At 42.5% G+C, this 14,741-nt stretch overlaps 1 protein-coding gene across 1 annotated transcript in view; it reads right to left on the bottom strand.

Moving 5' to 3' along the window:
• Positions 1-14,741, bottom strand: part of B4GALT1 (beta-1,4-galactosyltransferase 1) — a 62,923-nt gene that overhangs the window by 25,543 nt on the left and 22,639 nt on the right. The window contains exon 2 of the mRNA XM_060236987.1: positions 5,168-5,403. Coding sequence (XP_060092970.1) covers positions 5,168-5,403 — 236 coding nt within the window. The remainder of the gene's footprint in view (positions 1-5,167; positions 5,404-14,741) is intronic.

The raw sequence follows: 14,741 nt of genomic DNA, 5'->3' as shown, positions 1-14,741 counted from the left end.
TTTAGCCTCCGGTTCACACATTTTTTATTTATTTATTTATCTGGGATTTATATCCCGCCCTTCCCATCGAGTGGCTCAGGGCGGCTTACAACATATGTAAAACTAACATAAAAATAAGTTACACTATAAAATTAACATTTCATTAAATAATTAAAATCCAACGTTTGTTATAATTTTTTGTCTTAGCTCAGGAAAAAATGGCCCCAGAGCACAATAATTTATGCAGTGGCTCACAACATTAATGCCAGCAGCTCACAACTTTAATGGCAGCAGCTCACAAAGTAGAATTTTTGCTCACAAGATTCTGCAGCTTAGAGGGAACACTGACTGTGGCTATGGAATCTTGAGAGAAAATCAGTAGTGGTGGGTAGGAATAGATATACGCACATGAAACTGCCATTACAGTCAGCCAGAGCACTGGTCTATTAGGCTCAGCATTGTCTACTCTGAATGGCAGCACTTCTTTAGGTAGAAATCTCTTGCATCACCTCCTACCTGATGTTTTCTAGCTGGAGAGGCTGAGACTTGAACCTGACACCTTCTATGTGCAAAGCATGCTCTCTACCACTATGCCACAGCTCCTTTCTGATGAGGAGGCATCTCCCCGAAAGACAGCCCATCTCCCACTATTAATTATTCCAACCATTGTAACAAAGAAACAGAGGAAAGTACGTAAACATACTCCACAGGGCACCCTCAGTTCATGGGGGATGAAGGCCCAATGTGTGCCTCAAGTGGACAGGGGGTATGCTCCAAAATGTATTCCAGAATCCTCTTGCAATGCATCGGAATTCTGTGGTAGAGGCAGAGAAACCAAAGTTGAAAGCCTTCTGCTCAAGGCAGAAATTTGGACACATCACTGAAACAGCAGAATGGAACTTAAAATCAATGTTTGTCCAAACCAATATACAAGGCAGGCCTGCAATCCACTAGGTATCCACATAGCAATCATTGCAACCTAGAATGCTGTGCAGTACAAGCAGAAAACACCACGGAGAGATGGCTGCAGTGCAAGTAATTAAAGACGGCTTCATTGAGGGAGCCAAGTTGCATGTCAGAAGACAACGTGCATCTAGCTTGTCTCATTGGCTCTTCCAGAATTCCATCCCCTGCCGATTTTACATATTCTCACTCTTTCCCCATGCCCCATTCCATACACCATTCAATCTAATGTATTCTGGATGTTTTGGAAGTCAATGGCAAAAATGAAATGGATTCATGTTTCAATTTGCACGGTGCTAGTAGTTAAGAAGTTGGACGTTACCATTGAAGCAGCAGGATGGTCGACATTTTTCTTTCCTTTATTTTTTTTTTGTCCTACGAGATGCAGAGTACAGAAGCATACAGATGGAGCAAGACTCCCTTGCACAGAAATTCTCCTTGCTTCATTGATTTGCCTTGCTATAGGGCAGGCTTAACAAGCAAAAGGTAAGATTTCCCCACTAGAAAGAAGAAAGGGGGGGACAAGAGAAGAAGAATGGATGCAAAAGTAGTACAGACAAGGACGTGAAGAGGAAAAAAGCAATTGTCAAAAGAGCAAAGAAATAAGAAACATTGTCTTTGGCTTTGAAAGCTCCCCATAGGCAAAAAAAAAAAAGGCATCTGGATAGTTTAAGTGACTGCCAGTTTTGCATTTTACATACGTAAACAAGCAGAGCTGTACATAGCACATGACATATTCTGCTGAAATAAACACTGGACAACTTGTTATATTACCTTGGCTCCAAAACGAGAGCAGCAACTGTACCATCGTGTCCCAGATATGCCTAAACTGCACAAGCTTCCTAGACTTTCTAGTTTCCTTGCAAACTCCGGACATATTGTCAACAAAATAGCATTAAGGCTGTGAATCCAAAACACACAAGAAAGTTCTGTTGAAATCTGTGGTTTCCCCCCCAATGAACTGCATTTAGGACCACTGTTTCTGAGAAAGCATTCAGTATGGTAAAATAAAGAGAAGCAAACACACAATTAAGAAACACAGTTAAAAAGGGTCACATATCCACCCTTTATGCTGTTAAAAGACCCAAGATCTGAAGGAGAAGCTGAAATTAAGAGGGCCAATAAGCATTTCCCTCCAACTCAAGGCAATAATCAAAAGTAACTTCCAGCTGAACCCATTCAAAGGCTGTATTTCCAATGACCACTCAATATGGTATCTTCTTCTTCTTCTTCTTCTTCTTCTTCTTCTAGTATACTGTGGAAATACTGGAAGCATACCTGAAAAAATTAAGTCTCCATTGTGAATGCTTCTATAACTCTGCACATCCCTGCTTCTCTGCTGATATATAAGCAGTGTGATGTGTTCCCAAGGGAGGGAGTCAGGACACACGGGGATTCTGTGACACCACTGGCATTGCAGCTGCCGGCAGGTACAGGGGTATCCGAGCAGCATCACTCTTGCTCAGAAAGTGCCTCTCAAGCTTGACTCCTCACTAATTAGACAGAAGGCAAAGGGGATGCCTGTCAGTCCATACTTTCTTTGGGGAGCAGATTGAGAAGGAGGGAGGGAGCGTGTATCTTTTGGAGAGCAACAGTCAGGTATGCCTCTGGTTTTAATAAAAGAAAACACCTGTGTTCCTAAGAATCAAATACTTCGGAACTGCTGCAATAAATGAGTGTAATTCCACAATTTCTTTAACGAGATCTTATCGTCTAAGCAAGACTGACTGTTGCTTTTTTTAAAAAAAGGGAAAGACTGCTTATGCAGAAGCTTTAAAAACCAATTTCCCAAGTCGAAATCTGGTTAAATGTTACTAGCTTTCCACAGAAGTGTCATGCAGCGTGGCTGACCTGCGAAATTGGCACTTGAGAGGATCTTGCTTATAAGCTGATGAAAGTCAAGCAAGTTTACAGTCCATGTTCTGCTTTCTGTTGTCCTGGACTGCGCACAAAGCAGTTGCATTGCCTAGGTTTAGGAAAACGCGCTTAGAATATTATGCACAACTGACAAAGTCTGCAAATTCACAATGGCTCTTGGTGCTAGACTGGTTTTTTAATAACTAGAGGGCACAACTAAACTTCTTAAGATGTTGCATAGACCTTTCCCAGAAAGATACCCATGACCAGGGCTTTTTTTCTGCAGCAGGAACTCCTTTGCCACACACCCCTGATGTAGCCCATCCTCCTGGAGCTTACAGTAGGCCCTGTACCAAGAGCCCTGTAAGTTCTCCCTTGGGAACACATCACACATATCAGCAGAGAAGCAGAAAGGGACTAGGGATGTGCAGAGTTATAGAAGCATTCACAGTGGAGACTTATTTTTTTCAGGTATGCCTCCAATATTTTCACAGTATACTAGTGTGCAATCACCAGGTGATAAATATGTGCTTTCTATAAGGCAAAGGAGTTCCTGCTAAAAAAAAAAAGCCCTGCCCATGACCGAGTATTTCAAGCTTGTACTTGTTTCACAAGCTGCATCAATATGCTACAAAGCTAGCACTGAAGAGCTAAAATAATACAAGCCAAGTGGCAGGCGCTACGGGACTTGAACCTGGAACTCTACTCCTCGGCCTCCCTGCACAATTAGGACTGATGACCAGAAAAGGGAAGTACAGGCAATTCCCGTGTTCACGTGCACAACAGCTAAGAATCCTCCACGCCTGGGGAATCAGGTGACATCAAATAGCCAATCAGAAGCCTCTGTCGGATATAAAGCTCCAAGACGGGTCGCCTTCCTGCACAGTCCCGGCATGTTGCTTCTGAAGGAGGGCTCCGGATTCTCCCTTTGGAACCAAACAAGCAGCCTTCATTGGACTTCACTGCAGCCTGTGCCTGCCCATGATACCTGGCCAGCTCCTCAGTACAAGCCTATGATTCACCCACTTTTAGCTATGAATGGCACTGTAAAAGGGAAGAAGATATTCCACTCATTAAGGTGCAGGTACCGTTGTTTTTAACATGACAGGGATAAGATGATACGCTACCAACTCAACTGGAACACATTAGTAGCTCCAGCAATTATCGTAACTAAAGGCAGAATGGAGATAAGCATATTCCTAGGAACGCATGCCATGACCACAGAGAGAGCAAGAGACAAAAATACCTACCTCATTAGACAACAGCAATATTTGCTGGCGCCAGACCATATAATCATCTGATTACTACATTTCCTAAACTCTGTGCATCCAGTTCAATAGTTTTCCTCTTTCAATCAGTTTTATGTGATACTCCAAACTAGCGAGAAACAGTATTGGGCTTTTTTTGCTCCCTTTGCAAGATTTGTTTTTGTGACACACAGGGGTGGAATTCTAGCAGGAGCTCCTTTGCATATTTGGCTACACACCCCAATATAGCCAATCCTCCAAGAGCTTACAAGGCTCTTTTTTGTAAGCTCTTGGAGGATTGACTATATCAGAGGGGTGTGGCCTAATATGCAAAGGAGCTCCTGCTAGAATTCCACCCCTGGTGACACATGTAAAGATATATGCTTGTGTAAAGATACATGGAGTATATCACTCTTCTCCTTCTGGAGCGTTACCAGTTCCAGTTTTGTGTTAAAATATGTGGTGGTGGGAAGAGAGCATCATTTATTTTCAGATACATAAGTTAACAAGTGACAAGGAGAGCTCATCCAATTGAGATTTTTTGAAAGAGCATAACGTGAAAATCTGACTGAAGAACAGATGAAGTCTCCTCTTGCATGCTGCCTATAACATGAGATGCCTATTATCAAAGTTCCAATGGGGACAACTTGATCCACAGCCTACCTAGAACTGTGCTAAGGAACAGCTTGCACAGCCAGCCCATATCTGAGTCTTATAAGGCCAGTAACAACTTTAGAATGACATCTGAGTAGCTGGAGGGAGAGACCAGACAGATTTTATCAAGTTCTTGGCCGATTTATGGCTCTCTGCTGGTTCCATATTGCTCAAGGTTGTAATTAATAGCCAGTTGTTATTACAGTGTTAATGCAAATTGTTAGTTGCTTCTAAACCTTGCATGTCCCCCCCGCCCCCCGCCGAAAATAAAACAATTAAGCAAAGGTTATCGGTTTTGTTAACTGCTTGCATAGCAAGATCTTTTTGCCTAGATTTTTAAAAATTTCTCATTCCGCTACTTGTTTTCTCAGGAAAAAATCAAATAGTCGTCCAAAATGGCACAGGGTGCATGCACATAACCCCTATTATGTTATCGGTACACAATGGAGACTCTATTGATCTCTTACCTGGTTAATTACATATATACCATAATCAAGCTGTTGTCTTTGAAGGATTGGATGCAAATAGTTCAGCCAGTATTTCAAGTGTTCGTCCCGGTTTCTGAATGGGATAATAATGGCTACTTTCTGCAGTGCTATGCAGTCCTTTGGGGTGTAGCGGCCTCCTAGGGTCACATCTGAGTTTTCCTCCTCCACCTTCTTTATGCTCACAGGCTGAGAGAACTCAATGTGCAACGGGCCAACTGCAGGAAGAGCACAGAACACAAGATTGTATATTTAACAACAACTGTATGGGATTTTCTTGAACAGTCTCCTCAGAACAGCAGCAGCAGTACTTCTTTCAGGATATCTTGTGAAGAAATGCATTTTTTCTTAAGTTTGAAATGAGCAAACTCCTCACTCCACATTTTAAAAGTTTTTTTCTCCTCTCTGGGCAGAGACCAGGCAGGAAGAGGGAGGGTCAGTTCAATTGCTTTCCAGACTTACCTCAGCCACTTTCATACAAATGCTAATCACTCCAGACAATGGGGTGATCAATCCCCCCCCCAGGTCCTTCAAGCAGGGAACAGAGACTTGGAGGTCTTAAATGCTAAAGAGACTTCAGGAAGTAATTCCTGAAGAATCTCCAGGAAAAGCTTCTCTTACCCAGCCTGATCTGGTCAATGGATGGGAAAAGAGAGGTGATAAAATTCCTGGGAATCAGAAGGAAGCTCTCTTTTGTGCTGAGTCCATCAAAGCAGACAGAACTCTTAACTGAGGTCTGGAAGAGGGGGTCATTACCATGTGCTGGCCTGGAGAGCTGTTTCTCAAGATAATGGTGACTCTGTAGAGATTTGTAACTTCCTAAGTTAAGGAGCCAGTTCTATATTTTAACATCCAACGGGGCAGGCATATAGAGAGTGAAAAAAGAATTGCATTTTACCCGTTTCTTTTGAATCCCTTTTGAATCTTTTGTGCTAAAAGTATGCTTGTGAATATATTCTTTTTAATAAATACTTTATAACTTTTGATGCTGGTAGGGGGTTTTCCATGACCTTCACTATCTTGGACACACTATTTTAAAAGGAGTGCAAGGGGGAAGGCAATCAGTTGCCAAGTGGCTATTTCTCCAGGGGCACACAAAGCAATAAATTGTCCCCATGATAACTAGGTGCTGGGAAGCAGGAAATGCAAAGACAAGGCCTCAGAACTTGGAAGGGAAGCTGGGAGTCCTGACCCTTGTGGCAGGCAATTGCTTATAAAGATCAAGTGGTGACAGTGGTTACCTGAGAAAGAAGGAAAAGGATCTACAGGTGTTGGGAAAACTTCAAAGGGCAGGGTAGAACAGGGCCTGCAGGCCCGTTCTGCCACATACCTTTATGAAGGGTATTGTACAATGAGTTTTAAAGTGATGATTTGGAAGCAGCCTCTTAGGATCTCACCACAGCACTGGGTAAATATGGCATACCATTCTACCACACAGCTGCACCCAACATGTGGCAAAAGTGATCTAGGTGATCCGGTTATCCCAGAGTGAGAGCTCGCCCTAGAGCAGTTTGATCATCTGTGTGAGCTCAAACAGCTGTCCTATCACAAAGGGAGACATCCACTCCTTTGAAAGCTTCCTCTCCACTGAAAGCTGTCACTGTTCAGCCATTTTTATTCCTATCTCCAAAGCATAAGGGATGGCTCTACTGTGGGGATGGTAGTTAGATCTGTACTACAAGGCTAAGAATTATTTCCTCTTGGGAAAATCTCCCCAACAGGAAATGTTCTTAGCCTTGTATTACAAATAAAGGACTTTGCTTTCGTCCTCACAGGCAAGGGTAGAGGACATCACTTCCAACAAGCACAGAACAGTAACCGGTGTATCCAGGGCTTTTTTGGAGAAGAAATGCTGTTCCGGCTGGCCTGATGTCAGGGGGTGTGGCCTAATATGCAAATGAGTTTGTCTTGGGCTTTTCTATGTATCCAGCATGATGAGCTGGAGTTTTTGTGGAAGCCATGGCCAGTTGGGTCCAGCCAAACCTATAACAGCTGCTTCGGGCTTACTGCAGGGGCTCATCTGCTTCTAGCCAACCAATGACAGGGGAGGCATTTGGCATCACCCCTCCCCTGGAGTGATACATTCACTGCTGGGTTCAGAGTAATATTTATGTGCCTGGGAAGTGAGGAATTACTTTGCCTGAACCACAATACACCTTGAACTGACCCTGTTCATGGCACACTCCATCCCCTTTTATTACAAACTAGCAGGCCTTGGCGTATAGTTTGGGAATCACTGTTTCCAAGTGACAGTTATATCTAGTTTTAGGAATTTCCCCTGGTCAATGATCAGCCTTGTAATATCAGCCTATATTACCCCTGTATTATCCTTCCCTAAGTAGGAAGGAAGATGACGCTGAGAGCAGATACCTTGAATAAAACTTTGTTGGTCTCAAAAGTGGCACTGAACTCAAACTTTATTCTGCTGCTTCAGATCAACATGGATACCCACCTCAATCTCCCTCTAAATTTGTTTATCTAAAGTTTTCCCTTGCTCTGTGTCTTGTCCCTGATCTCTATTTGTGGCATTCCAGAAATAATCTAGACAACAAATCTGATCCAAAAAGAGGCTTTTAGTACAGAGGCCTGGAGAAAGGCTGAAAATATGCTCTTTCGGTGCTTCATTTTTTCAAATCTCAAGTTTGAGTGAAACTTCATTTAAAAAGAAAAAGAAAGAAAACTGAAATTACACCTGGCACAAGAAGATACTTCAGGACAGAAATATGAGGCCAGGGAGAAAAGCTAACGCTGATGCAATGTTTATCAATCGCACGTTTCGGGCCACCAGAGGTTAAAATGCTCAGTTAGAAGTACACCCAGGCGAGGGTTAACCACAATTCATATCAGTATAAATAGAATTTTGATCCATAGATAAAAGGAAGCATTCACATGTAAGAGGTTCAGAGACTGCGCAGCCTCATTCCTTAATCCGTGGTTATAGGCCTAAATTAGTTCTGTTATTAGCCACTCAGCCTGGTCACTTGAACTGAATAATAACCTACTTCAGGCAGAAGTTATTTTCTAAACTGAAAGTAGTATTGTTTCTTTGGTACCCCTTTTCAGTGCAGGTTTGCCTACACAAATAAAGCATGAGCAGTCCTGGTTAGTGACAATATTTGTGACTATACCTGCAATGCTTGCCCCATTGTTGGAAGAAAATTATTGTTTCATCCTACGTTGACTTCAGTGGACTTAGAAGGGTCTGCTAAGGAGTTAGCACTGTCAACAAAGTCTGGTTGTTGAGCCAGAGATGCTCAACCAAGAACCAATGCACAGCTGGTTTTAAGATACCGGGCACAGATTTATTCAGTCATCCTGAAACCCTCTTAAACAACTGCCACTAACGTATCTGGGTTTCTCTTAAACGGCCAACCACATGCAAAACAAAACCTCATGGGGTAAGCTTGCCCACTGAAACAGAGCACTTCTTCGAGAACATTTATCAAAATTCTGAATGAGCTGATCTCTCACATGTGCACAGTGCTTACAAGTCTTTCAAAATGGCTCCTCATGATGCTTCCTGTAGTGGAAGGGAAGTGCAGGAACTAAAAACATATTCATCCTGCTTTAAAAACTCTGGGGATGCTTTTTATTATTTTGATAACCATACCCTGTTTTTCCTCATCAATGGGAGCCCAAAGCTGCTTATAACACCATTTTCTGCTCCTCCATTTTATCTTCACAGTAACAACACTGCAGCAGGTTAGGCTGAGGGACAGTGACTAGTCCAAGGTCACACGCTGAACTTAAGGCCAAATTAGACACACAGTGGCACGTGTGTGAGGGCTTAAACACAGATTTGCCCCAGACGCATAGGAAGTAAAAAGTGTACATGTCTATTTTTATAAGCGGAGCAAAATTAAATACTGAGGTATCACCACCGGACCCACCCCATAACATCCTTCCATTACACCTTCCCCTGGGGTTATTCTCCACTGCTGAACTTCAGTACTAGAAGCTAGCTAAGCTGGGAAACAAAGACTTCCAACAGAAGTTTAGAGTACTAGTAAGGGGCGAAAAGTTAAAAACCACAATAGTTAAAGACAAAAGTACATGTGTTTATTGACAAAACATATAAAAGCCTTGTAGGGGCCCAAATGAAGCTTCATGAAACCATCAAAGTGACAAATGCACAAAAAGGGACTATATATGACTTCCTCTTTGCCACTTTGAGCATGATTGCAAACTCTGAGCATGATTGCAAAGAAAAGATACCCATTACAGTGCCCTTGAAACATGTTTGGAAACTTCCATGAGTGCAGAATGCTACAGGCCAGGGTGAAGTCCTGGTGCCGGCCTCATGGAACTTTCTGCCTAATGACATCCGGGCCCTGCGAGATCTAATGCTGTTCCTCAGGGCCTGTAAGACAGAGATGTTTTGCCAGGCCTATGGTTGAGGACAGCAACAGCTGCCACTCCCAGTCTCCTTCCCTCTAAAGAAGGATATGTAATATTTAGCACCATCTGATTCGTTTGATTACTGTTGTTTTTACAGCTTTTGTTATATATATTTATAGTATTTATTACAATTGTATTTATAACGTTAACCACGAAGAACCCCAAATTGGGGGAATGGTGGTATATAAATGTAATAAATAAATAAGTACACTACATTAAAAGGTTCCCCTGATCTCTAAGAACCCATTCACAAAGTCTGCCTAATGCCGCTGTCTCTGCATAATTCCTTGTTCTGGTCTGTCGTCCTGCCAAACAGCTTCCACTAGGGGTACAAGATTCACCGCCATCCCTGGATTGATTGCAATTGGATCGTTCCAGTACTCCAGCAGTAGAATTACCAAGCCTCAGTAGAATTATTAACAATCAGACGAAAATGAAGGTTGCATCTCTGTAGGAGTCTCCGCTCTGGGCAGGCCTCAGAGGGTTGGTTTATGGAGACAAAAAGGAAAAGAGAATGATGTAAGCCATTTCGGATCCCCATTGAGGAGAAAAGTGGGAAATAAATGAAGTAAATAAATAAACTTTGTGCTAGTCACACACTTATAGTGCTTTTGCAGTAATGTAGGGAAAAAACTCTAACATTAGCCCCAAAAGTATAAACTGGAACTGAAAAAAAGTTCCATCAAAAAATTATCAGGACATACACATTAAATAGATTTAGAATCAAGATCTCCTTTTTACTAAAATAAAACACACTTTAGTTATTCTTGTAGAACTGACTTTTCTTTCACCAGCTTTTTGGAGGTATTAATTTGCCTCAGGAAGAAGATTTAAATGTCCAACTCCCAGCAGGTGCAAAATACCTATAAGGAACAAACACTTCAGGCAAAACACTAATTAGTTCAGAATGCTGGGTTACAAAACCATCTTTCTCAGAGCCTAGAAGGATACATCAAAGGGAAAATTAAAATTATGACAGAAGAATGCCAAATTCTGACCAATGCTTGTGTGGGAGGCAAAGCAAACTCATACACAAACGCCCACACAATCAGTATTTAGTTCTGGCTTCTAGACCCAGTGACTTGCCATAACCTTCTTTGGCATCACCCTTCCTATCTAATTTCCATACCATCTTCTTCACACCAGAGCTTTTAACTGGGGGGAAGATTGATCTTTTCATTATTATCAGTATTTTTACAGTCTGCTTTTAGCCAAAGCAATGTTTTATGATACTTTTTTCCTAAACCGCTGAATGTTTTATTGCTGTGGCTTTCAACAGTGTATGATTTGTATTACATTGTATTTTGTAGTCCATCTCAAGCAGGTTCTCTGGAGATATATAAATAAATTTTCCATGCATGTTGAAAATGGACATGCAAGTTGGAGCAGAATTGTGTAAAGACAAAACTGGCCCCCTGGGTAGGACCGCATTCAGAGTTAGGGCCAGAATGGTAATTTGGTTGAAGATTGAATATATATGAATATACGAAGCTGCCTTATACTGAATCAGACCCTTGGTCCATCAAAGTCAGTACTGTCTACTCAGACTGGCAGCGGCTCTCCAGGTTCTCAAGCTGAGGTTTTTCACGCCTATTTGCCTGGACCCTTTTTAGTTGGAGATGCCAGGGATTGAACCTGGGACCTTCTGCTTACCAAGCAGACGCTTTATCACTGAGCCACCATACCTCCCTTGATCAGGGATGGAGCTAGGATGCAAATAAGAACTTAACAGGCTTCTCCCACCTACAGACCGATTACCTGACAGGTTTTGCTGGCTGAGCTAGTACAAAACTTACTGACTGGGAATGATAACAGTCCCAGGACCTGCATAGTTAATGTTTCCTACAAGTCAACAAGGACTTTGTGCTAAGGACAAATATGATTTCTCTTTTACCAAACGAAGCACAGAACCCTCACAATCACATTAGGAATCAGCCACCAATGGCTGGCATAAACAATAAGTGCATTAAAAGACTACTTAAAAGACCATCAAGCACAATGCCATTAGTCAATAACAGAAATGAAGGGTTTCCTATCAATATTTCCCCCCTATGTGATCTTTCGCCAACAACACATTCCAACAATGAATGAGTGGCAACAAAGCTTTCTACAGTGGTTTATTTGAAATTATTAGCTTACTTCAGACAAAGAACTACATACAATAGAGGGGTGGGGGAGAACCCTTCAAATGCATAACACACAAGACCCTAATACATGGGGAATCAGCTTGCTCTAGAGATCCGGGCCCTCACCGAATTGCTGTCTTTCCGTAGGGCCCGTAGTTCAAAGTTCAGACCTTTATTGGCATAAGAGCAATAATGATTCACAATCAAAAGTAGGTACAAAGGCCTGAAATATAGTAAGAACAATACATAAACAATCAATTAAAATTGCAGCCAATAATAATAAAGAGTAGAAACCCAGCAATTAAAATAGGGCCTGTAAAATGGAGCTATTCCACCAGGCCTTTGGGTTGAGGCAGCGGGCATCCTACTCCATCAGCTGGCCCTATGTGATGATCCATCTCTGCTGTAACATAAATTTAATTTATTTACTATCTTCGGTTCATATAATATGTGCCCAACTGAGCCGGCATTTATAATTTGTATGATCTGTCAAACTGTATTGTCCACATCGCTCTGGTTTTAACTGTCGTTTTTATGCTGTTTTTAGAATGCCGTTATCTGCCCTGAGCCCATCCTTGCCTAAAATAAATACATTTTTAAAACAAACATGCATACTACAATCTCCCCAACATTTTTGTGGCTCTCACAGCCTGTTCTGGGTTTGGAAATCCCTGGAGATTTGAGGGTGGAGCCTGGAACAGCAGGGTTTAGGGAGGTGAGGGTACCAGTGTTCCCTCTAAGCTGAGTTGGTGTGAGCTAACTCACAGATTTTTAGCCTCCGGCTCACACACGTTTGTCTTAGCTCAAGGATGGCCCCAGAGCACAATAATTTATGCAGTAGCTCACAACTTTAATGTCAGTAGCTCACAACTTTAATACTAGTAGCTCACAAAGTAGATTTTTTGCTCACAAGACTCTGCAGCTTAGAGGGAACATTGGAGGGGACCCTGGTAGGCTATAATGCCACGTAGTTTACCTTCCGAAGCAGCCATTTTCTCCAGAAGTGGAATAGACTCATTAAATATATAGTAAGCAATTTAACATAGTCTGGTGATCAACTGCAATTCTGGGAGATTACCAGGCCCCACCTGGAAGTTGGCTACCCTACTCACAGCTGGCTTCAATTCCAGCAAACTGATTTGTATGACTCTCTGGTCATTACGGTCAATCTCTGCTCACTGTGGCTTATTCTAACTAATGTGAAATGTTAGCTAGACCTCCTTCTGCTTGCTGTCCCAAGCAGAAAACGTCATCCGCTTGAACCCCCTATCAGTTGGAGAGACAACAGCTTCAGCGGGATAACCAAGAACAACTGGTACTGAGCCTACTTAAGTATTATCTTTTACCTGGGGAAAGCAGTGCAGTATTGGAGATGTGAAATAAGCCATCTTGTTCACTCAAAAGTGAAAAATGGCTGGGCTCTTTCATTTTCTTCTTAAGGGGATCAGTATGCATACTGTAGGGTTCCCCTACGTTCATAACTAACAATAAAACCTCTCTTAACTGGAGAGCCAGTTTGGTGTAGTGGTTAAGTGTGCGGACTCTTATCTGGGAGAACCGGGTTTGATTCCCCACTCCTCCACTTGCACCTGCTGGAATGGCCTTGGGTCAGCCATAGTTATCACAGAGGTTGTCCTTGAAAGGGCAGCTGCTGTGAGAGCCCTCTCCAGCCCCACCCACCTCACAGGGTGTTTGTTGTGGGGGAGGAAGGTAAAGGAGATTGTGAGCCGCTCTGAGACTCTTTGGAGTGGAGGGTGGGATATAAATCCAATATCTTCTTCTTAACTTACCTGGCGTAATACTGTACTTGGGCAGACGCGGTTTATTCTAGAACATTCTCTGACCATGGACCCCATTCAGCAACAAAGCTGCCTCAGCCCGTATTAAAATAATAATGTAAGAGCAGCTGCACTGAAGCAGACTAATGATCCATCCAGTTTAGTACCCTGTTTCACACAGTGGCTTACCAGATGCCCCTGGAAAGTTTAGAGAAAGAGCAAGATGGTCAAAGTCTGTCCCTTTCATTGACCTCCAGCCTCCAGCATTAAAGGTATACTGCCTCTGAACATGGAGGATTTGCTTCCTCATCATAGCTGCCAGCCTGCCACTGATGTGCCTGTCTTAAATTATATTCTCTAATCCCCTTTAAAGCCTTCTAGCTGCAGACACTACGTCCAGGGGCAGTGAATTCCATAAGTTAATTGCTGTCTGAGTGACTGAAGTACTTCCTGTTGTCTGTTCAGAACCTAACACCCATTAACTTCATTGCATACCCACAAATTCTGGTATTATGCACATGGCACAGTGTTATCTTACATCCATCCCCAGTTAAAAGATCATAGTAATTAATTATGTTTATTGCAAGAGGCGAAAGGAGGTAAACAAAGCTCATTCACCCAGCCAGGAAACTGGCAAAGCCAATCTCGACTTTTTGGGGGAGCGGAGGGAGGGGGATAGACAACTTGCCCTATAATTCAATCTATTTTTCTAGCAAAGCAACGTTTATCTTTTAAAGGCAACATTGCACAGAAAATTAACTTGCTATAAAATATTTTACTGTCCTGCTCTTCTAAAGGCCAAGCAAAACATTAAGTCGGAAAATGCATGGCTCCACTCCACATTTGTTGAGGTAACTAGAAATACAAGCAAAGGAGGCTCTGAAAAGGAGAATCAGCTTGAGAAAAGGGTGTTTAACCCCCTCCTGCCCCCCTCATTCAAATGATGGTCTTCTTTTCCCCAGATGGGTGAACTTCCCCTTTGGGAGCCCACAAGGGAAAAAAAACTGTGGTCAGGCAGAGAAAGGGTTAAACATAAAGATGGGCAAAACCACATTTTTTTGCAGCTTGGTCTGTGGCCGAACCACGAAGCCATACAAACTGGGAGATTGGTTTGTGAACCGAACCTGTTTGTGTGGGTTCACATGAGCCATTCCAAGTTTAAACTATCTGAGAAAAGCAGCAGGAAACGGAAAGCAAGGGTTCAAATGACTCAGAGCCATTTCACCTGAGCTTTCCACTTGCCACAGCTTTTGG

The sequence above is a fragment of the Heteronotia binoei genome, chromosome 4, assembly GCF_032191835.1.
Source record: "Heteronotia binoei isolate CCM8104 ecotype False Entrance Well chromosome 4, APGP_CSIRO_Hbin_v1, whole genome shotgun sequence".
In the NCBI taxonomy this organism is placed as follows: domain Eukaryota; kingdom Metazoa; phylum Chordata; class Lepidosauria; order Squamata; family Gekkonidae; genus Heteronotia; species Heteronotia binoei.
Note: the sequence above shows the minus strand (reverse complement) of the source record. Positions and strands in the feature narration are given on the sequence as shown.